Raw genomic sequence first — 23,065 nt, 5'->3', positions numbered from 1 at the left:
CACATGGTGTACATACGTGTGTGCAGGTAAACACACGTGCACACAAAATAAAGATAAATCTAAAATGTAGGAAGGAGTGGCTTCATGCTCCTAAGCAGATCGCTTGGCTGAATAGCTAACTACCGCCGTACCCTTTCTTGAGTCCAGCTCTCCCCTGCACCTGCTTCCTCTCCCAGTGTTGCTCATTCCCAGAAATCTTGGCCTCAGAGAGGCAGTCAGCCTGAGTAGGATTTCAGCAACCTAGCCAGGTCCCTGACGGATGGAGATGAGGTCTCCTTCATCTTTGTACTTGTGGACACCTGCTCTGCCCAATAAGGTTTCCTACCCTGTATGGTCCATGAACATTCATGGAACACATCACACATCAGAGTTGAGCCAGCACAGGGTACTTGCTTAGAAGCCACGGGCTCTTGGTATTAAAGGGTGGGAAGGTAAGCTATGATTTTAGAAACAGAAATAAGTCACAAGGAAGACTAGTGATATTTCATTTGTGTTTTGCACAGACCAGGCAGTGGCGACACACACCTTTAATCCCAGTAGTCACACTAGTTGCCACAGAAACCGGGCAGCAGTGGTGCATGCCTTTAATCCCAGCCCTAGAGAGGACTATAAGACCGGGAAGAGACAGCTCTCAGACACAGTCTTATTCCGAGATTCCTGGAGGCAGGATCACCATTTTGGACTGAGGTAGAGGAAAGAGCCAGTAGCTGGCTGCTTTGCTTTTCTGACCTTCAGGTTGAACCCCAATATCTGTCTCTGAGTTTTTATTAATCGTGCTACCGAAAACCTCAAGTAAAGGTTTATTTCTCTGACTATTGTTCGTAGATACCTGCTCTAGCTGGTCTGGAGATTGAAACAAAGAGGCCTTGGTCCATGATCCAAGGCCATGAGAAGGACACGGTAATCACGACACAGCTTGTGAAGGTCGCAGAAGCGTGCTGTGCAGTACAAGCCTAGCAGAGGAAGCCCCTGACCACCAGGGAGGTCAGGGTTAGCTTTACCCAAGCGGGGCTGGGAGGAAGGAATATGAGTTTTCTGGCTATAGGGGAAGAAGAGTGTCCCTTTCAGGGGAGCCAGAGAGTGGAAGAGAAACAAGAAGTTTGCCATGGAGCTTTCTGAAGGAGTCTAGGGACACGGGCAGGGCAGGGCAGAGGATGGCGGGCATGCAGTGACAGGATAGGCGAGGACGGGCTTTATGTGAACAACCCTTTAGAGTTCTGTCCTACAGTTAAAGGACTGCAGAGGCAGGGCTCTCTTAGCAGAGTGTCCTAGCCAGAGCTGTGTGGGACAGCGACTTGGGACAAAGGGGCCAGAAGCAGAGAGACCATAGCTTAGTGTCCTTGTAGCTGGGGAACAGAGAGCATGGTTGTTTCCTTAGAGACAACTTCCTCCCCCAGCTAAGTGCTTTAAGGCTGGTCCAGCACCTGTGGTTCAGATCCAAACCTATGAGGGCGGAGCTTGGAAGTTAAGGACTTTGTCACCTGACACAGAGAGCGGAGGGCAGACCTGGACCCAGCCCTGGGAAAGTATCCAGAACTCTTGGCAAAGGCCTTCGGACTGAGACTCATCGTCCTGGATCCCAGTTCCTTCAGAGAACTCTCAGCCTGACACTTTCCTGGGGCCAGAGAAGTACCCATCCACCCACTTACAGGCCAGGCAGTCTCAGAAAACCCACAGGGGCCACTGTCACCTGGAGCAAGCCAACAGCTGGAATGAGCAGTGGAGGACCAGTCCCAGAAAATGACACTCGAGGTGAAAATGTCCTGAGGTCACACCTAGAACACCATCTCCCCACACAGCTTTTTCATCAGACCAGGAGAAGCTGGCTTTAAAAAAAAAAAAAGTATTTAAAAAATTTTATGAGTATGAGTGATTTGCCTGCATGTTTGGCTCTGTGTCAAGCATCAGATCCCCTGAGACTGGAGTGCCAGATGGTTGAAGTTGAGATGTGGGTGCTGGGAACTGAAGCTGGATCCTGTTCAAGACCAGCTGGTGCTCCTACCACTGAAACATCTCTCCGGATCCTATTCACCCGTCCTGTTTTTTGAGATAGGGTCTCACTGTGTAGCTCTAACCAGACTAGAACTCACAGAGATATACCTGCTTCTGTCTCCCAAATTCTGAGACTAACGCCATGTGCACCAGGCCCGAGGGAAACTGGCTTTCTGTTAGGAATAGATGCTTGAGCAGATGGGCTGCACCTGTCCCGTTCCTGTTTCTCCCACTCCTCCTACTCCCATCCTTAGCCCTGACACAGCTCTGCCCTCAGACCTTCCCTCGTTCAAAAGGGCCTCTTACCAGCAAGACCTTGGAGGTGTCAGTGTGGAGGGCACTGAGCCAGCTTCAGAGGAGGGACACAGACATTTGAAGCTCAGACTTGACCTTCAAGGTGCTGACCCTTTTATAGGGAGGTTGGGCAGTACTGGTTAAAATTCTGCTAATGAGAAGCATTCAGCAGTGTGGGAGGTGCAGCACTTAGGAAACACAGCCAGGAAGATCAGGAGTTCAAGATCATCTTTGGCATCATAGGGAGTTTGAGGCCAGTATGGACTACATGAGGCCTTGTCTCAAAAAGAAACAAACAGGGCTGGAAGGAGACAGCTGGGAGGTTAAGAACACTGGCTGCTCTTCCAGAGGACCCAGGTCCAAGTCACAACACCCACATTATGGCTTGTAACTGTCTGCAACTTCAGTTCCAGGGGACCTGACACCCTCTTCTGACCTCATGTGATACACAGATATACATTCAGGCACATACACACATAAAATAACATGTTAAAATGGTTAGAAGGTGGATTTAAAATAAACACCAAATGAAATGAACAATAACAGCAAAACAGCAGAGAAGTATCTGGCACCGCAAATGTGTGATCCCCTCCCTGGTCTCTCACCACAGCCTTGCGTTGTGCACTGGGTGGGGCTGAAAACCTAGAGTCACTAGGCCAAAGCTGTGTGTGGGAATTTTGCCTGCATGTACGTCTGTGTGCCATATGTGTGTCTGATGTCCTCAGAAGTCAGAAGAGGCATCAGAAGCCCAGAACTGGAGTAACAGATGTCGTGACTACTGTGTGGGTCCTGGGAACCAAACCTGAGTCCTCTCAGGGAGCAGCCAGTGCTCTCCAATGCTGAGCCATCTCTACGGCCCTTGAACTGAATTTTGAGCAATAGCTAACCAGAGGCCTTATGCTATGGCCTGGTCCAGCTTTCCTGGTGCGAAGAACCAGCCATCCCATTCCTCTTGGGAGGATGAAGCCCCATCACACAGAGGAGACACTTTGAGGTAATCAGCCTATCACAAGTGAGAGGAGGTCATCGCATGAGAGAATGGGGCATTTGGCTGTAGTTATAGCTGTAGTCATAGCCTCTGTAGACCAGGCTAGTCTCAAACTCTCACAGATCCCCCTGGCATATTGTAGGATGGACCCGGATGGCATCCTGGCTCCTTCTCAGGATGTCTCAGCAAAATCATGGTTGACTGAGGTCACTGACTGAGCTTGTAGTTCCTTATGGCTCTAAAGGCTTAGTCAAGTCTCACCCTTTTTTAGCACTGTTTTACAGAGTAGCTGAAGCTCTCCAGGGCAACGGAAGCAGTGCATTCCGCAGGGGGAAGAGGCTAGAAGGAAACAGGACTGTGTTCAGAAGTGCAGCACAGGGAGTGGACTGAGCTGTTGCTGCTCTGTGACTTCTTCTGGGAAGCTCTGGAGGTGGCAGAAGCTGGGCCTGAGTTGCTGAAACTGTGTGACAGGTTTGACAGATGAATCTGCAGGTGCTAACTGCCTCTGAGCCCTGATACTGCCATGCTTTTTGTTTGTTTGCTTGTTTTGTTTTGTTTTTCAAGACAGGGTTTCTTTGTAGCTTTGGAGCCTGTCCTGGAACTAGCTCTTGTAGACCAGGCTGGTCTCGAACTCACAGAGATCCACCTGTCTCTGCCTCCTGAGTGCTGGGATTAAAGGTGTGTGCCACCACTGTCCGGCGCTACTATGCTTTTTCTATGATGTAGCTCTGGCTGTTCTGAAAACTCACTCTGTAGACCAGGCTAGCCTCAAACTCTCACAGATCCCCCTGGCTTTGTCTCCTAAGTGCTGAGACTAAAGGTGTGCGCCACCATGCCCAGTCAGACAGTCCTGCTTTTTGAAGAGGGCTTCGTATGTTGAAACCCCAGATTTGTCTGCTGTTGTGGGGATCTCAGGGTGGGGAAGACGCCTCAGTAGGTGAAGCACTGACTGGGGAGTATGAGGTCCTGACTGTGGATCCCCAGCGACTGCCTTTAATCCCAGCACTGAGGGTACAGAGGGCCAGATCCCAGGTCAGCCAGCTGGTCTACGCGAATGGTGAGCTCCAGGTTCAGTGAGAGATCCTGTCTTGAAAAATAATGTGGTGGCGCATGCCTTTAATCCCAGCACTTAGGAGGCAGAGGCAGGTGGATCTCTGTGAGTTTCAGGCCAGCCTGGTCTACAGACAAGTTCCAGGACAGGCTCCAAAGCTACAGAGAAACCCTGTCTCGAAAAAACAACAACAAACAAACAAACAAAAAAAGAAAAAGAAAAGTGGAGAGTGACAAGGAAAACACCCGAAGTTAGTTTCTGGCCTACACATAATACACACCTGCACATACACCTGTACACACACACCTGTACACACACACCTGCATATACACCTGTACACACACACCTGCACACACACACCTGCACATACACCTACACACCTACACATACACACCTGCACACACACCTGTACACACACACCTGCACACACACCTGCACATATACCTGTACACACACCTGTACATACACCTGCACACACACTTGCACACACACCTGCACACACACCTGTACACACCTGCACATACACATATGTACACACACCTGCACATACAACACCTGGAGTCAATCTCTGTCAATCGCTGACCTACATGTACATACACGCCTGTATACACACCTGCTCATACACACCTGCATATACATACCTGTACACACACCTGTGCATACAACACCTGAAGTCAATCGCTGGTCTACATGTACATACACACCTGTACACACACCTGCACATACACACACATGCACACACACACCTGCTCATACAGACACATGAAACACACACCTGCTCATACAGACACATAAGCCTGAAGATACACACACATACATACACATGACACACACACACCTGCTCATACAGACACACAAGCCTGGAGATACATACACACACATACGACACACACACATACATACATATACATATACAAACATACACACAGAGTAGAGCCAGAGAGAGACCGGTTTAATTGAATATCTCAGAAGGAGCAATGCTGCTCATTTAAGGAAAAGGATATTGACTTTTATGGTTTTTTTTTTCAACTTTTCGTTCTGCTTATGGGTTTGAGTTTTTCTTTCTGTGTGTTGTTGTGTATGATGTGTGTAGGTACAGGCACATACATGTCACAGAATGTACATGGAAGTCAGAGGAAAGCTTTTGGGAGCTGGTTCTCTCCTCCCACCATGTGGGTTCCAGGAGTCAAACTCAGGTCATTAAGCTTGGTGGCAGGTGCCTGCGCCTGCATCACCCAGCCTTGTTCTGTGATGGAGGAGGGTCATCTTTCTATCTGTTGTTTCATTGGTTAAGTAATAAAGAAACTGCCTTGGCCCCTTTAATAGGACAGAAAATTAGGTAGGTGGAGTAGACAGAACAAAATGCTGGGAGAAAGAAGCTGAGTCAGTGAGTCGCCATGATTCGCCCACCAGACACAGACGCAGGTTAAGATCTCCCTGGTAAGCCAGCTCGTGGTGCTACACAGAATATTGAAAATGGGTTAGATCAATATGTAAGAGCTAGCCAATAAGAGGCTGGAACTAATGGGCCAGGCAGTGTTTAAAAGAATACAGTTTCCGTGTAATTATTTCGGGGCATAAGCTAGCCATGCGGGCGGCCGGGTGCTGGGGACGCAGCCGGCCGCTCCTATTACAACAGTTTTGTCAATCAATAATAGAAGAAACAAGTTATTTTTCTGGAAAAAAATTAAGGCAACTAAAAATGATAGGAAAACTTTGTAGTATTTTACCTGTCCTTGCCCCCCCCCACCTCCCCAGTCCCCCACCCTGGATTAGTGGTTGGTTGTTACAATTCGGGTCTTAAATGTTCCTTGTCGAGCTAGTTCCAGGACAGGCTCCAAAACTACAGAGAAACCCTGTCTCAAAAAACAAAAAACAAAACAAAACAAAAAAAGTTCCTTGTCTTTGCCCCGCCCCCTCGGGTCCATTGTTGCAGTTTGGATCTTAAATGTTTCCAAGGATCGTGTGTTGAGCCTGGTTTTGTTTTTTGAGACAGGATGTGACCTTGTAGCCCAGGTTACCCTGGAACTCACCCTACTTCAGCCACTGGAGTGCTAGGCTTCCAGCCTGTGGCTCTAACAGAAGAGGTAAAACAATGAGGAGGTGAGGCTTAGTGGAAGGAAGTTAGTTCACTGAGACTACACCTTTCAAAGGGATCTCGGGACTCCAGTCTGTCTTTTTGCTTCCTTCCTGTCAAACAACAGCATTTTTACCTCATCACAGAACCTCTGATGTTTTCCCTGCCACAGGCCCAAAGGAATGGGGCCAAATGACCAAGGTCTGAAACTTCTGAAACCCTTTATGAGTTTTTACGTCAGGAATTTTGCTACAGCCACAGAAAATCAGCTCACACAAGGTGGTGGTGAGGACCCAGTCATTGGCTCCTAGGGAGGGGGAGCCAACCTTGTTCGAATGTTTCAGTATGTCTAGGAACCCATCCAAGGGACTGATGCCAAGCAGGCGTCTGTGTTTTCCCTATTTGGAAGTCTCAGGAGGGAAAAGCTCAAGTCAAAGGCAGTTCTCTAAGACACAATGGGGCAAATTAATGTCCCATTCCTGTCTGCAGTAAATATTACAGGTGAGGCAAACAATAGCTCAAAATCTGGCGGGAAGACCTGGGAGGGATTTTTGTGGCAAACTGAAACACTCCCTCAAATATCGAGGAATTTAGAAAGTCAGGTGCATGCGCAGCGAGGTGCCTGTGAGAACTGGCGTGGGAAGACCCTAAGTTTTCACCCCAGCAGGTCCTTGGAGTGGGGAGTGAAGGCTGAATTGTAAGCAGCTTGGTCGCTACTGAAGGCAGACTTCAATACAGAGTGAGAAGCCGTGCTGCCTCTCTGGACAGAGATCACCAGTAGGAATGTAAACCATATCTTCCAAAGTTTAAAGCAAATTTTGAGTCAGACATAGTATGCATGCCATAATCCTAGCATTGGAGAACACAAGACAAGAGAATCAATGAGAAGACAGCCTTGGACTCCATACTCAGACTATCTCAGGGCAGACTTGGTGGTGCACACCTTTAATGCTAGCACTCAGGAGGCAGAGGCAGGAGGACTCTCTGTGAGTTGGAAGCCAGCCTGGTCTACAGAGTGAGTTCCAGGATTGCCAGGACTACATAGAGAGACCCTGTCTCAAAACAAACAAACAAACCACAAAAAGAAAACCTCTATCTCGAAAACACAAACAGTAAAAGAAGAAAGTAGCCAGATGTGCCTGCTACAGTGCAAACCTATGATCCCAGCACTCCAGATGTGCCGGCTACAGTGCAAACCTATGATCCCAGCACTCCAGATGTGCCGGCTACAGTGCAAACCTATGATCCCAGCACTCCAGAGGTGGTGGCAGGAGGTTCACAAGGTCAAGCCCATCCTGGACTACAGTAGCGAGATACTCTTTAAAATAATAATAAAAAAACAAAACAGGGGTTACCCAGAGTGGAGCGGCACCCAGTGCCTGCTCTAGCGCATGCTCACTTCACCTCCCTCCACTGCAGCCCCTTCTCAGCCCACAAAAGCTGTCAAGCCTTTCCTCTGTGTACACTATTTATTTTGAAGCTGTATTTTAATAGTATTTCTTTTGCAAAGTTTATTATTCTAAAAGCTTCGTTTGTGAAGAAAAAAAGTTAAAAACAGAAGCAGACAGATCTCTGAGTTGGAAGCCAGCCTGGTCTACAGAGTGAGTTCCAGAACAGCCAGAGCTACATGGAGAAACCCTGGCTCCAGACAACAAAACGAGCTGGGCGGTGGTGGCGCACACCTTTAATCCCAGTACTTAGGAGGCAGAGGCAGGCGGATCTCTGTGAGTTCCAGACCAGCCTGGTCTACAAGAGCTAGTTCCAGGACAGGCTCCAAAACCACAGAGAAACCCTGTCTCGAAAAAAAGAAAAAGAAAACAACAACAACAAAAAACCAAAAAAACAAAACGAAATCCTCACAGGGCACAAAGTCTCATTTCTGAGCGCTGTGTCTACAAAACCTGTGCTGAGAGGTTCTGAACTTTTCTCTGAAGGCTGTCTTCAGAACCTGCATGTGCAGGCCCTGCCCCAGCGCCCAGCACAGCCTTGGCAGAGAGCTGGCACTCCCAAGTAACGGTATCACTCTGTGAAACATAGGTCTCCCGAATATTTGGGCCCCTACAGTCTGTGGAAGCCCCCACCCACACCAGCCAACGCTGTCGCTCCAGTGCTCCTTACAAAGACGCACAGTGTTCTGCCCTAAGGATGTCTCCTGACTTGGTTTTTTTTTTTTTTTTTTTTTTGGTTTTTTCGAGACAGGGTTTCTCTGTGGTTTTGGAGCCTGTCCTGGAACTAGCTCTTGTAGACCAGGCTGGTCTCGAACTCACAGAGATCCGCCTGCCTCTGCCTCCCGAGTGCTGGGATTAAAGGCGTGCGCCACCACCGCCCAGCCTGACTTGGTTTTTAAAAAGTCAAGTATTTATTAAGTATAATTGCTGAAGCAGTTGAAGTGCATGCCCTTCCCCCACGCTTCTGCTAAAGATTTCATGGTTCCCTTCATCCACAAACACTAGGTGCCTTCAATGTACAATGGCTGGTGTTGCACAAGCCTTCTGCTTCAATGTGTGTGTTGGGGCAACTGTGTATAGATAAAATGTTTCCATCCTGGGGGAAGAGAGAGGAAACAGTAGCGCGGGATTAGCAGATAACATCAAGCAAAGAGCTGCTGGGCAAAATCCGGTTACCAGTCTTAGATGGCAACCACCCCTGCGCTGTCCTTAGGAGAAAGAAAAGCGGAACAGTGCCCCATCCCATGGCACATTCTGAAAGCTGGAATACGTACCCACCGGACACAAGGTCGGTTGGTGGACAAATATGACCTTATCGGACACCAAATTTCTTCATTTTGCTGCTCAAGACAGGCGGGACGTGGAAAATTAAGAAGCCTTTTCCCTGTAAAATGGGACCGACGAGGATGGGATTCGAACCCACGCGTGCAAAGCACAATGGATTAGCAGTCCATCGCCTTAACCACTCGGCCACCTCGTCCCACACATACTTTCTCTTTCCACATTGCCATATCCCTCATCTCACACGCACCTCCTGCACGCTTCCATCCACGTTTCTAGTACCCACCTGGAAAAGTTCAGAGGAATAAGAAACAGTAACAAAGAGGTTTTTTAAATTTCCTCTCCAAGGGCTTCAGTCGGGAACCGCGCCATCGTTGACTGAGTCACAGCTGAGCTCTGCACGGGTTCCACTTCCCGCGGCCCGGAGAGCGTCTGGGGTTTCCGGACGCGCTTGTTCCGGGGGTCTGCGTCCGGATCCCACGGGAGAGGGCTGAGGCCAGGGGTCCGCGGCCGCACGGACGTGATCGCAGTTAGGTTCGGCGTTTGCAAAGCGCGCGCAGAACAGCGACCGCTGCAGTAGCTCCTCCTCTCTCACAGAGGGCGAGCTGGCCCGCTCCTAGACGAAGGCGAGCAGACCGAGGGCGGGGTTGAGCGCTGGGTTCGGCTGGCCTCGGCTGGCCTCGGCTACGTTCGGCAGGCTGCGGTAAAACGGGGCTTGCGGTGGCTGGCAGAGGCTACGGCCCGGTGGTCCCCGCTTCGCGCCGGGAGCCCCGAGAGCCATGCAAATGTCCTACGCCATCCGATGCGCCTTCTACCAGCTGCTGCTGGCCGCCCTCATGTTGGTGGCAATGCTGCAGCTGCTCTACCTGTCGCTGCTCTCCGGACTGCACGGGCAGGAGGAGCAGGAACAGTATTTCGAGTTCTTCCCGCCGTCCCCGCGATCCGTGGACCAGGTAAAGTCTCAACTCCGCACCGCTCTGGCCTCTGGAGGCGTTCTGGATGCCAGCGGCGATTATCGCGTCTATAGGGGACTACTGAAGACCACCGTAGACCCCAACGATGTCGTCTTAGCCACGCATGCTAGCGTGGACAACCTGCTGCACCTGTCCGGACTTCTGGAGCGCTGGGAGGGCCCACTGTCCGTATCAGTGTTCGCAGCCACCAAAGAGGAGGCACAGCTGGCCACGGTGCTGGCCTATGCTCTGAGTAGCCACTGTCCTGAGATGCGTGCCAGGGTCGCCATGCACCTCGTGTGCCCCTCGCGTTATGAGGCTGCTGTGCCCGACCCCCGGGAGCCTGGGGAATTTGCCCTGCTGCGGTCCTGCCAGGAGGTCTTTGACAAGCTAGCCAGGGTGGCCCAGCCCGGGATTAATTATGCACTAGGTACCAACATCTCCTACCCCAATAACTTGTTACGGAATCTGGCTCGAGAAGAGGCCAACTATGCCCTGGTGATTGATGTGGACATGGTGCCCAGCGAGGGACTGTGGAGAGGCCTGAGGGAAATGTTGGATCAGAGTAACCACTGGGATGGCATGGCCCTGGTGGTGCCTGCGTTTGAAATCCGCCGAACCCGCCGGATGCCGGTGAACAAGAATGAGCTAGTACAACTCTATCAGGTGGGCGAAGTCCGGCCTTTCTATTACGGGCTATGCACGCCTTGCCATGCGCCCACCAACTACTCCCGCTGGGTCAACCTGCCAGAAGAGAGCTTGTTGAGACCTGCCTACGTGGTGCCCTGGAGGGACCCCTGGGAACCATTTTATGTGGCTGGAGGAAAGGTGCCCACCTTTGATGAGCGCTTTCGGCAGTATGGCTTCAATCGAATCAGTCAGGTGACTAAAATGGAGAGGGCAAGTGGGACTGGGACTGGAGGTGTGTCAGGGGTGGAGTGGTCACTGATAGAAAGGAGGCCATGAAGCAAGAGGAAGGTGGTGGGATGATGTAGAATTCCCACATGGGGTGTAGGGGGTGGAGTGAAGCTTTAGGGATGACTGTTTGGGCCCTGAAGAGGATGTCATTAAATTATTGTTAAATTATTGTGATCTCTCTCTCTCTCTCTCTCTCTCTCTCTCTCTCTCTCTCTGTCTTCTCTTTCTCTTCTCTCCCTCTCTCTCTCCTATCTCTGTCTCTCCTCTGTCTATGTCTCTCTGTCTCTCCCTCCTCTCCTCTCTCTTTCTCTGTCTCTCTCTCCTGTCTCTCCCCTCTCTCTTCTCTCTCCAGGCCTGTGAGCTGCACGTAGCAGGATTTAATTTTGGGGTGCTGAACGAAGGTTTTCTGGTTCATAAGGGCTTCAAAGAAGCACTGAAGTTCCATCCCCAAAAGGAGGCTGAAAACCAGCGCAATAAGATCCTTTACCGCCAGTTCAAACAGGAGTTGAAGGCTAAGTACCCCAACTCTCCCCATCGATGCTGACTTCTTTCCTCCCGTGCTCTGAGAATTTTCAGCATCTGGCTCCTCAGGCCTGACTGGGGTAAGAAACACCCCTTCACTTTACAGAGGTAGCTGTGGTTGTGGAACACTGGACTTGACTTTGGGGTGCTGGGATCAAGTCCTAGCTTTACCACTAACTAGCTGTGTGGCCTTGAACAAAATCTGTTACCTCTCTGAGCCTCCATTATCCCGTCTGTAAAATGGGAGGTGAAAATACCTACCTCACAGAACTGTTGGCTCAGATGAGACGCTATATGTGAAAACATCCTGTAAGCTTCGTACAAATGTGAACTATTATTATTACAGTGTTACCATTGTTATTATTATATTGTTATTATTAACAATGTTGGGTGGATAGCAGCAGAGCAAAATGTATGATTGAAATAAATCTGAGAATCCTGAGTATTTAATAAAACGAGCTTTTTGGAAAGAAAGATGAAAACATGGAATGCAGTGCTCAGACTGGGGTAGAACTTAAGTTTCCTGGTTTTCTTCCACCTTCGCCCTTCCGAGCTCCCTGAAGGAGGGAAGGGTCCGTAGGCCCCGCGGTGAGGGTTGGGGGTAAAGCCTCAGCTCTGGGCCCTCCAGTAGGTTGCCTTCATTTGACAGTGTGTAAATACACGAGCGTTCAGACCCACAGCTGGCTCGGTTACTCTCCTGAGCTGAGGGGTTGTGGGCAGGAGCATCGTGTTGTCGGCGGTGGACCCTAGGCCACAGACCACGATGCTCGGGCAGGTTGGAGGCCTGGGAGACAGTGGGTCGGTTGCTATGGAGACCCGCCCGCGGTATCCCGGCATGCCTGAACACCAGTGGCTCATTAGTAAGCTCCGCCATGGGCGCCTCCTGATGACGCACGCGGAAGCGTCGGCACCTCCTGGAGAAAGGGAGACCTGCGCAGCTCTGTCCCTGAGACCAGCGGCGGCGGCGTTTCCACCCGGTCCGACAGCTCTCAGGGAGTCTCGGACGTGAGGCCCGAGACCCCAGCCCCTACGGTGCGTATGGTCATGCCTGGCGCTAGGTTCGGCTTTCCAGGTCAGAACCAAAGCGGAGACTTAACCGGTCCGGCTCGCGCGCTGGCCTTAGGGGAGCCCGCGGTTCCCTGGCAGCGCCGGTGAGAGTGAGGGTGGATCGCGGCTGGATGCCCCCGGAACGCCGCAGAGAAGCTGTGTTTGTTCTCTGCGTCTGTAGGGAGGAGTCTGCCCTTCCTGGAGGCTTGCTCTGGAGGTACTTAGACGGCTGTAAAGAGAAATTGCATATGCACCTCGCTCTTTACAGTGTGCCCTTCAGCAGTGGTATATCCGCCCTGTTTGTACCTGGGTTAAGGACAGACGGTTATGACTTCATTCAACGAAGTCAGAATCAGAGTCAGCTGGAGGAAGGATATCTTTAGGACTTGACGCTGCGTCTAAGAAAGGACATACACTTAACAGTGAAAAGGGATTGGCAGCGCGGGGATCTGAGACCAGAGAAGGGGACCGGTCAGGCTGTTTTGGAGAGCTGGGTTTTCAGAGCAGGAGGAAATGCTAACTAACTATTCTACAGGTCCATCACTATAATTAGTTGAATGGGTAGCCACTGCCGTAAGTAGGGTTACCATGAAGAAAAGAAGTAAAAAGCAATTCCTGCACTGCGAAGGTTTCTTTTGTTTAATTTGTGTTTAGATCTCTGGTCATCAGGTGAGCTGGGATTGGCCTGGGTGAATAAGACAGTGGTGTAGCTCCTGCCCTGGTGAGGCTTCCCCATTCGTCAGGTGGATGGACATGAAAATAGAAGATTAGGAAATGGAGAGCCAGAAAGCTTTCTGGGGCCCGGGAGGAGGGAGTGTGGTCCACCCCACCGGTAAGACTCATAGAGCAGCAGTCGGAGACGTAGGAATACCATCCGCATGGAAAAGAAGCCCGCTCTTGGACAGAGAGAGCAGCTGCCTCCGGGATATCTTATCTCCCAGGTGCTCTGGCAGCACCAGTCTCTCACATCTCCTTCATTCTGGAAATCTCTTCATCTCCCTGACTTTGAGCTTCTCCGGTCTATTTCTGCAGCGGTTTCTCCTGCCCCTCTTTTGTTTGTTGACCTTAGGCGTTCTGTAACAGACCCCTTCTCACGATTCTACCTGACTAGTCTCTGCCTGCACAACTCGCCCTGTAGATAACCAGTTCCTGAAGCCTGGGTCTAGCGGGAGCTACATGCCCATGTCCCTGGTCCCTTTTCTCATTTCTAGGTCTTTGTACTTGTTCTTCCCTCTCGTCTACCCAGCCCCCACCTAGTCTCTCTTCCTCTGGAAGCTGTCACTGCTGCAGCAAGCTCCAGATCCTGTCTAGACACCTCTCCCATAACACTCTCGTTTTGACTCTCTTCACACCATTATTAAGATCTGTTTCCTCGCCTTCTCTCCCAGGAAGGAACTTGTCATTTCCTTGAAGCCAAAGACTGTCACAGTGTGAGTGGTACCTGACATGTATTAGGTGCCTAGTAAATATAAGGGGGGAGAGAGGGAAGGCTTAGCGGTGTTTAATGTTAATGAAAGGCCACCTAATGCAAGCACTGAAAAATGCTGGCAGTTGCTACAAGGAAGTTGCCGTATAATTCTGCCAGAGTAGTTTCAGTGTGAGTGCTGGGTACCCAAACAACAGAAGAGTAGGAGTTGGAAGTCAGAAGAGCAAGTGTATACGAAGCCTGAGGAACTATAGAAGTTGCTACGATGGCCAAGTTTCATATGCATTCATTCCTTTACCTCCTTACTTGTTTGGGGCTTTGACATCGCCTCTCCAGCTATCGCCAGCTCGAAGCTCTCTCTGTATACCAGGCTGGGCTTGAATGTGCAGCAATCCTGCCTCTGCCTCCTGAGTACTAAGATAACAGACCTGTACCACCACATCTGGCTCTATTTTTTTTCCACAAGGCAGAGGATATAGTCCAGCTGTCTCTGTAAGCAGAGACTCTACCACTGAACTCCACCCCCAGACACTGCTTTTGTTTTTGTTTTTTATTTTAATAATAAATTTAAATTAAATTTAACCGAACTGAACTCAGGACCTTTAGAAGAGCAGTCGGTGCTCTTAACCGCTGAGCCATGTCTCCAGCCCCTTGTTTTTGTTTTAAGGCAGAGTGTGTGTCACTAGCTAACCCAGGATGGCTTAGAGCTAGCAGACCTCCTGCGTCAGCCTCTGGGGCCGGTGTTACATATCTGCATCACATCAGGCTCTCTTTTATTTTTTTCTTTCTAGTATTGGGAATTGAGCTCAAAACCCATGCATGCTAGCAACTTGCTCAGACTTCTACCTTTTTTGGCTTCTAGGTCGCCCTGCCCCCAAGACAGGGTTTCTCTAGTAGTCTTGGCTGTTCTGGAAATCGTCTACAGACCAGGCTGGCCTTGAACCCAGCGATCTATCCACCTCTTCCTCTATCCACCTCTTCCGGGACTAAGCTCTGTTTTTCTTAGTTGAAAAGCCTGAGCTGACCTGAATGTCCACCGCCCACCTAGGAGGTGCTTTCTGTCCAAGGTCATAAGGAACTCTGGGGTACTGCTCAGTGGTAGAGTTAGGGCTCAGCGCTTACCAGAACCCAGGTCATAACCCCCAGTCTTTGACCTGAGACTGGGGCAGTGTATAGTGAAGAGGAAATTGACTGGGTGTAGTGGAACAAGCCTGTAACCCTGTAGCACCAGCTGTTTGAGAAGCTGAGGGGCTGCTGGTCTGGGCAACTTAGTAAGACTGACTTCTCAAAACATGCTGAGGACATAGCTCAGTAGTAAATGCTTTTTTTCCAGCGTGCTTAAGAATCTTGAGTTTAGGGAGCTGGAGAGATGGCTCAGAGGGTAAGAGCACTGGCTGCTCTTCCAGAGGTCCCGAGTTCAATTCCCAGCAACCACATGGTGGCTCACAACCATCTGTAATGAGACCTGGTGCCTTCCTTGCCAGCAGTACATTGTATGCTTAATAAATAAATCTTAATAAAAAAAAAAAAAAAAAAAGAATCGAGTTTAAGCCAGCAGTGTGCACACGCCTTTAATCCCAGCACTCATGAGGCGGAGGCAGGATCTCTGTGAGTTTGAGGCCAAGTTCTAGGATAACCAGTGCTGTTGCATAGAGAAACCCTGTCTGGAAGAAAAAAAAAAAAGGTGGGGGAGGACCAAAGGGGGGAAAAAAACTGAGTTTAGCTGGATGATGATGGTTCATGCCTTTAGTCTCAACACTCAAGAGGTAGAGACAGGTGGAGTTCTAGACCAGCTTCGTAGATACAGAGTGAGCTCCAGAACAGCCACGGCTACACAGAGAAACCCTGTCTTGAAGGAAAAAAAAATCAGTTTAATCCCCAGTATCAAAAATTTTCTAAAATGGTGTTGGTGCCCTAGAGAGGTAATGGCGCAGCAATTACGGCACAACTGGTCTTTCCGTGGACCCAGGTTTTATGCCCAGCTCCCACACAGCAGCTCAGACACATGTCTGTAACTCCAATTCTAAGGGATCCTGTGCTTCCTTCACAAGCACTGTGCACACATGGTACAAAGACAGTTCAAAACACTCATAAAATAAAAATTTCTCAGAGTCCTAGGTCTGAGGAGTCCGTGTCTGGCAAGAGCCTTTTTGCTGGAGCAGCTCATTTCAGAAGGTAGGGAGGAGAGACCCATATCTTACCAGGAATCTCCTGCTAATCAGGCATCAGTACGTTGAGGGTGGACCTAGTCACCTTACAGAGGTCCCACCTTGGGCTAACCAAATGGTGCAGCAGGTAAGGCAACTGTCACCGATGTCCAGTGTTGATGGTGGAAAGAGAGAGCTGACTCCTACACGCTGCCCTCTGACCTCCACACTCTCCATGGTGTGTATGAATATTAAATGAATAACAAGGAAAACCCTGAAGGTCTCATCTCTAAACACTATTTTTTTCTTTTTTTTAAATTGATATTTATTGAGCTCTACATTTTTCTCTGCTCCCCTCCCTATCTCTCTCTTGCCCTCTTCAGTCCTCCCCCAAGGTCTCCATGCTCACAATTTACTCAGGAGATGTTGTCTTTGTTTGTTTGTTTTGTTTTTTTGTTTTGTTTGTTTGTTTTCCAAGACAGGATTTCTTTGTAGCTCTGGAGCCTGTCCTGGAACTGGCTCTTGTAGACCAGGCTGGCCTCGAACTCACAGAGATCCGCCTGCCTCTGCCTCCTGAGTGCTGGGATTAAAGGCGTGCACCACCACTGCCTGGTGAGATCTTGTCTTTTTATACTTTCTACTTCCCAGTGAGATCTTGTCATTTTCTACTTTCTACTTCCCAGGTAGATTATATCTATGTAAGTCTCTCTTAGTGTCTGCATTGTTGTCTAAGTTCTCTGGGATTGTGGTTTGTAGGCTGGCTTTCTTTGCTTTATGTTTAAAAACCACCTATGAATGAGTACATGTGATAATTGTCTTTCTCTGTCTGGGTTACCTTACTCAAAATAGTGTTTTCTAGCTTCATTCATTTTCCTGCAAAATTCAAGTTGTCCTTATTTTTTTCTGCTGTGTAGTACTCCATTGTGTAAATGTACCACATTTTCCTTATCCATTCTTTGATCAAGGGACATTTGGGTTGTTTCCAGGTTCTGGCTATGATAAACAATGCTACTATGAACATGGTTGAACACATGTCACGATTGAGCATTGTTTGGCTATACCCAAGAGTGGCATTACTGGGTCTTGAGGAAGGTTGTTTCCTAATTTTCTGAGAAATCACCACACTGACATCCAAGGGGGTTGTACCAGCTTGCACTCCCACCAGCAATGCAGGAGTGTTCCTTTTTCCCCACAACCTCTCCAGCATAAGTTGTCATCAGTGTTTTTGATCTTGGCCATTCTTACAGGTGTAAGATGGAATCTCAGAGTTGTTTTGATTTGCATTTCTCTGATGACTAAGGATGTTGAACATTTGCTTAAGTGTCTTTCAGCCATTTTAGATTGCTCTGTTGAGAGTTCTCTGGTTTGGTCTGCACTCCATTTTTTTTTTTTTATTGAATTATTTGTTCTTTTGGTGTCCAATTTCTTGAGTTCTTTATATATTTTGGAGATCAGACCTCTGTCTGATGTGGGGTTAGTGAAGATCTTTTCCCATTCTGTAGGCTATTGTTTTGTCTTGTTGACCGTGTCCTTTGCTTTACAGAAGCTTTTCAGTTTCAGGAGGTCCCATTTATTGTTTTTCTCAGTGTCTATGCTGTGGGATTATACTTAGAAAGTGGTTCCCTGTGCCAATGCGTTCAAGTGTACTTCTCACTTTCTCTTCTATAAGGTTCAGTGTGGCTGGCTTTATGGTGAGGTCTTTGATGCATTTAGTCTTGAGTTTTGTGCATGGTGATAGATGTGGGTCTATTTTCATTTTTCTACATGTTGATATCCAGTTATGCCAGCACCACTTGTTAAATATGCTTTCTTTTTTCCATTTGATATTTTTTGCTTCTTTATCAAAGATCAGGTGTTTGAAGGTGTGTGGATTAATATTCAGGTCTTCTATTCAGTTCCATTGGTCCTCCTGTCTGTTCTTATGCCAGTACCAGGCTGTTTTCAGTACTGTAGCTCTGTAGTAGAGTTTGAAGTCAGGGATTGTGATGCTCCAGAAGTTCTATTATTGTCCAGGATTGTTATGGCTATCCTGGGTTTTTTGCTTTTCCTCTAAACACTATTCGTTGCAGATTAAGCTTTCAGTATGGGCCAGAAAGGAGCTGAAGATGGGTAGGGAGAAGGAGACACTGAGCACTGAAGAAGCAGGTGACAAAATTTGATCTGGAACATAGGAAAAGACTAGAGGATTGTGGGACAGTACTGGGAAGAAAAGCTGAAGACATTGTAGGCAGAGCAATTGCATGGACAAAAAAAAAATGGGGTAGGATGTGAGAACTGGCCATTCAGTGAAGTGAAGGAGCTGGACTTAAAAAGTTCAAGTCCAATCCATGAAGGGTCTTGTAGGACCCAGTAAGAAGCTTGGGTCCAGTCCCATCAGCAATGGGAAACTTTTCCCATTGAGGCTTATACCCTTGGCCACACTCCCGGGTACTGGGTTTTGTAAGGAGCGAATCCCACCAAGTATGTGTTCAGTGTGGTAGCAACAGTCACTTCCCCTTATTTCACTCAAGGCTTCTGCTTGGTCAGCTCCCTGTTTGACTGCTCTGGTAGTAGGCAGTGGTGAGTGATGGCCCATACTCCCTCTCCCAGAGCCCAGATGCCCATCCAGCCTCCAGGCAAAGAAGCAGAAGAGATGGAGGCAGAAGGCGACTCAGCAGCTGAGATGAATGGGGAGGCGGATGAGAGTGAAGAGGAGCGGAGCGGCAGTCAGACGGAGTCAGAGGAGGAGAGCTCAGGTGAGCCCCTACAGTGTGTCACACACACACACGTGCACACAAGAGCAACAGCCCCTCGGCAGAAGCAGCACTAATCGGCCTCTCCCTCAGAGATGGACGACGAGGACTATGAGCGGCGCCGCAGTGAGTGTGTCAGTGAGATGCTGGACCTGGAAAAGCAGTTCTCAGAGCTGAAGGAGAAGTGAGCTTGGGGGTCTCGGGGGTGGGCCTCTGGGCAGCGGGGTGCAGGTGCCACAGTGCTGGGCTGAAAAACAGGAGCAAGTGTCTGGCAGGCACGTGCCTGAGGGCAGGTGATCACTGGGAAAGCTGGTGTGCACAGCTGCCTTTTTACCTTCAGGTTATTCAGGGAACGGCTGAGCCAGCTGCGCTTAAGACTAGAGGAAGTGGGGGCTGAGAGAGCCCCAGAATATACAGAGCCTCTTGGAGGGCTGCAGCAGAGCCTAAAGATCCGCATTCAGGTGGCAGGTCCGTAGCCGTCCTGCCCTCCCAAAGCCACAGTTTTCTGTCACCCGCCACTTTTGTCCCTACCCTGCCTCTCCCTATTCTTGTGGATCTTTTGGGGGATATTAGGGCCCCCAGCCGAGCAGATCTCTCCCCCTTTGTAGGAATCTACAAGGGCTTCTGTCTGGATGTGATCAGGAATAAATATGAGTGTGAGCTCCAGGGAGCCAAACAACACCTAGAGGTGAGGGGCACGTGGGCCTCTGGGAGGGAGCCTGAGTCCAGCAAGTGCCCTGCTGAGAGCCTCTCCCCCCCAGAGTGAGAAACTGCTGCTGTATGACACACTGCTTGGGGAGCTGCAGGAGCGGATCCAGAGGCTGGAGGAGGACCGCCAGAGCCTGGACATTAGCTCTGGTGAGCCAGGGCCCAGTGCTGCACTGCCTTCCCCCGCTTTGGAGCTCAGCTTCCCAGGCTGCATAAAGGAAGTCTAACAACCCACTTCCTGTGAGGACTGGGTTCACCTCAGTGTTTGACATATAGTGGGGATTCAAGCAGAGTGGGGCCCCTGCCTGCCTCCATTCAGAATGGGAGGTCTCCAACTGTCACATGGATGCGTATATAAAAACCACAGTCCTCTCCATAATGGTGGCATCTGTTTCACATGGGGTCCAGGAACGCCCTTCATCCTGTGTACTGAGTGAGTGGAAAAACTGAGGCCTACCCACGAAGGGCAGTGTCTCCTTCCCAGGCCTGCACTAGTGTGCAGTCAGAAACCGAGTCCCCAGAGGCTGCCAGCCTCAAACCCAAGGTTGGGACCGCTGCCCTGGAGGTGATGGGGAAAAGGGAGGCCAGGCTGGTCCATGGTAAAGCCACGGGGATGGTGGGAGTTAGCTATGCGTCACTGCCCTGACCCTGACTCTCTGGGCACAGAGTGGTGGGATGACAGACTGCATGCCAGAGGCGGCTCCAGGACCTGGGACTCACTGCCACCCAGCAAGAGGAAGAAGGCACCTCTCGTTTCTGGTATCCTTCACTCAAGGTCGCCTGAAACTGGGCAGGACAAGGCAGCCCTGGACTCAGGGAAGTGTGGGACAGTAACTCCAGAGTCATTCATGGTCATTTGCTATCACACGCAATGCCCAGCTGTCAGCATTTTCTTCCGCATCCTAGGTCCTCAGCTCACTGACTCCTAGTAATTCCGAGTAAGGATCAATCTCTGAAGCCTCTGTCTTTCCTTCAGTGTCTCAGGGCAGCCCTATGCTGTCGAGGCCTTGCTTAACCCCTCTGGAGCTATTGCTTGTAGGCACGGTGGTGTCATGTCAGATGCTCTCTGAAGTCTCTCCTGGTCCATTCCCCAGCCCTGTGCGTGTGTTCTCTTCTGTACTGAGCATCCTGTGCTGCACAGCACAGCACAGCACTGTGTCAGCCCTGGGACCATTGCAGGATGGAGGCTTTATTGAACCCTTGTGGGTAAAGGTAGATTTCAGATACAGAGCACAGTGCTATCAGGAGGAAGAGGCCAGGATCCACCTGTAGGTAAAAAAGGGTCCAGTGAGCCAGTTCCTGACAGAACCTGACAAAACAGGAGGAGCAGGGCTCCTCAGGATGGGACGGGCCTTGGTCAGCCTATGTGGAAAAGGGGAAATGGGTAAGGGTTCTTGCCCAGCACAGTCTCCACACTCACCAAAAACAGATCCCTGAGGCAGGTGGAACTTGGATTAAACCCAAGGTCTTTAGTCCCAGTACTCAGGAGGCAGAGGCAGGCGGATCTCTGAGTTCCAAGCTAGCCACGGCTACATAGAGAGACCATGTCTCAAAGAAATAAAGCTCTTGGCACCCCCTCCACACTGTCCATGCACCACCTCTCTTAAGCAGGGGGTGGGCTGCACTGCCGCCTGTGGCTGTCTAGTGGAGCTTTGTTGCGTGTCTCCTGTTGTCATCCTTGACCACTGCGCAGGCCCATACATCGTATACATGCTGCAGGAAATCGACATCCTGGAGGACTGGACGGCCATCAAAAAGGTCGGTCCCCTGCTGCCTGTTTCCCCACCCTACTCTGCCACACACACGCACGCTTCCCCATGCTACTGACACAAACATGGTGACAACTCCGGTATCTGAGGGTAGCTGGGCAGTTTTCTGCTTGCTCCTCAGCAAGGTCTGCCTTAGCCTGGTGCCCCAACTTTCTTGTAGCTTGTAGTCCTCCTGCCTAAAGACTGGCTGAGGAAAGGATGTGTTCATGTTAGCCCCTGTTCCAGGCAGCTTTGCTGGAAGGAGAGGGGAGGCTGCTCGACTGGCTCCTGAGAAGAGATGCCTCGGAGCTTGGTGTAGAAAGTTTTATACTTCATGCAACTTTTCTCAGTGGCTTTGACCCTGGGCTGTGGTGGCAGTGTTGACAGGTTGAAGTGGACTCTAAGGCTTTCTTCTCTCCACCCAGGCCAGGGCAGCAATGTCCCCTCAGAAGAGGAAAGCAGACGGTAAGAACCAGCGAGGCGGCTCATCAGAATCTGTAGTTTGATCTCACTTTGAGGGTTTTGTAGGAGTTTGAGGAGTAGGAACCAACTGGGGAAGCTCTGGCTGATGGAACAAGGGCATGTAAAGGTGGCATGGAGGACCCAGTGGTAGAGTGCTTGCCTAGCATGGCTAAGACCCAGAAAGATCAAGGACTGGAGCCCGCGGCAGGGTGGGTCAGCAAGGGCAGGAGAAAGAAACCCTGTGGTGAGGGAAGTCTCCCTCGGTGCCTTCAGGAAGTGATGGTTGTCAACCAGATTCAATGTCCTTTCAGTGTGTTTTCCTTGTGCCCCCAGGACCCTGACCCTGTGTTCACACTCAGAGGGTCCTTGGAGCAGCTGGTACCTCACACGGGACTAACACTTTCCTGCAAAGGCAGGGGTTGCCTAGTAGCTCTCCAGTCGCTGCTGTCCCCTGACCTCTGCTCTCCGTGAGATCAGCATAGCTGTGGCCCTGAAGCTGACCTGGCCAAACAAGACTGTTGCCTCCATCCCTGACCAGCCCACCATCCCCTCCCAAAGAGTAGCTTCCTCGATGTCCCCCAACAAAGAAGATGGGCTTCTTCCAAAGCAGCGACCCTCCTGGCTTTCAACCCTGCCCCCTAGCCACCGAGCCAGGAGCTGGGCTCCACTGCAGGAGGAACTCTAGAGCCAGAAACATTATGTTGGGGTCTTCCCCATCCTAGCTGTCGCTGGAGATGACAGCTTCCCAGACTTTCTCAGGGCCATTCCTGGTGTCTGCCTCCCAGATTCCAAAGACTGGAATAAAACTTATCCTGGGACCTTGACGTGACTAATGTGTGTCTGCTGTTATCTTATAATGGAATCAAGGCTTTTATGGGGTAACACCTGAGACAGGCTTTTTTGGGGTCCCTGGAGTTTGGGATATTGTGACTTAGAAAAGAATCTGGACCCAGAACTGGAAGCTACGCGTGGCACAGGCAAACAAGTGGAGCACATGGCCTTGAGTGGTGAGGGGCTGTTGCATGTGCCTGGGGACTGGGTCATGTCTGTACCTGCTCCAGGCACTTGGCAGATTGGCAAGGCAGGCTAGCAGAGCCTGTGTGTGGGAGGCAGCTAGCAGCAGCACCATGTGCTGACGACCTCACAGCCATACTCCCCCTGGTTAGCAGTGAGTGTCAGAACCACCCCCAGAACCTCAGTTAAGCAAAGGGTTTAGTTTCCATGGAGACACAGCATCCTTTCTCCATAGCAACCTGGAATCACAAAACCAA

General features: G+C 50.1%; 2 protein-coding genes and 1 non-coding gene across 4 annotated transcripts; 2 read left to right on the top strand and 1 right to left on the bottom strand.

The window, feature by feature from the left end:
• Positions 1–9,248: 9,248 nt before the first annotated feature.
• Trnas-gcu (transfer RNA serine (anticodon GCU)) lies at positions 9,249–9,330 on the bottom strand. Its single transcript has one exon. It is a non-coding gene; the product is annotated as a tRNA-Ser (tRNA).
• A 458-nt stretch (positions 9,331–9,788) lies between these two features.
• B4gat1 (beta-1,4-glucuronyltransferase 1) lies at positions 9,789–12,039 on the top strand. The gene is made up of 2 exons (XM_057778537.1): positions 9,789–10,966; positions 11,355–12,039. The coding sequence occupies exons 1-2, from the start codon at positions 9,911–9,913 to the stop codon at positions 11,544–11,546; spliced, it is 1,248 nt and encodes a 415-aa protein (XP_057634520.1). The 5' UTR covers positions 9,789–9,910; the 3' UTR covers positions 11,547–12,039.
• A 393-nt stretch (positions 12,040–12,432) lies between these two features.
• Positions 12,433–23,041, top strand: Brms1 (BRMS1 transcriptional repressor and anoikis regulator). Of its 2 annotated transcripts, none has more exons than XM_057778320.1 (10): positions 12,433–12,556; positions 18,734–18,879; positions 18,970–19,060; positions 19,217–19,344; positions 19,485–19,564; positions 19,638–19,734; positions 20,251–20,343; positions 21,278–21,342; positions 21,758–21,797; positions 22,128–23,041. In XM_057778320.1, exons 2-10 carry the CDS (start codon positions 18,741–18,743, stop codon positions 22,133–22,135), a joined length of 741 nt encoding a protein of 246 aa, XP_057634303.1. In that variant the 5' UTR covers positions 12,433–12,556; positions 18,734–18,740; the 3' UTR covers positions 22,136–23,041. The 2 variants fall into 2 exon arrangements, with proteins under 2 accessions (XP_057634303.1, XP_057634304.1); XM_057778321.1 differs by lacking the exon at positions 12,433–12,556 and adding an exon at positions 12,758–12,788.
• Positions 23,042–23,065: the final 24 nt, after the last annotated feature.

Source organism: Chionomys nivalis, chromosome 8, assembly GCF_950005125.1.
Source record: "Chionomys nivalis chromosome 8, mChiNiv1.1, whole genome shotgun sequence".
Lineage (NCBI taxonomy): Eukaryota > Metazoa > Chordata > Mammalia > Rodentia > Cricetidae > Chionomys > Chionomys nivalis.
Note: the sequence above shows the minus strand (reverse complement) of the source record. Positions and strands in the feature narration are given on the sequence as shown.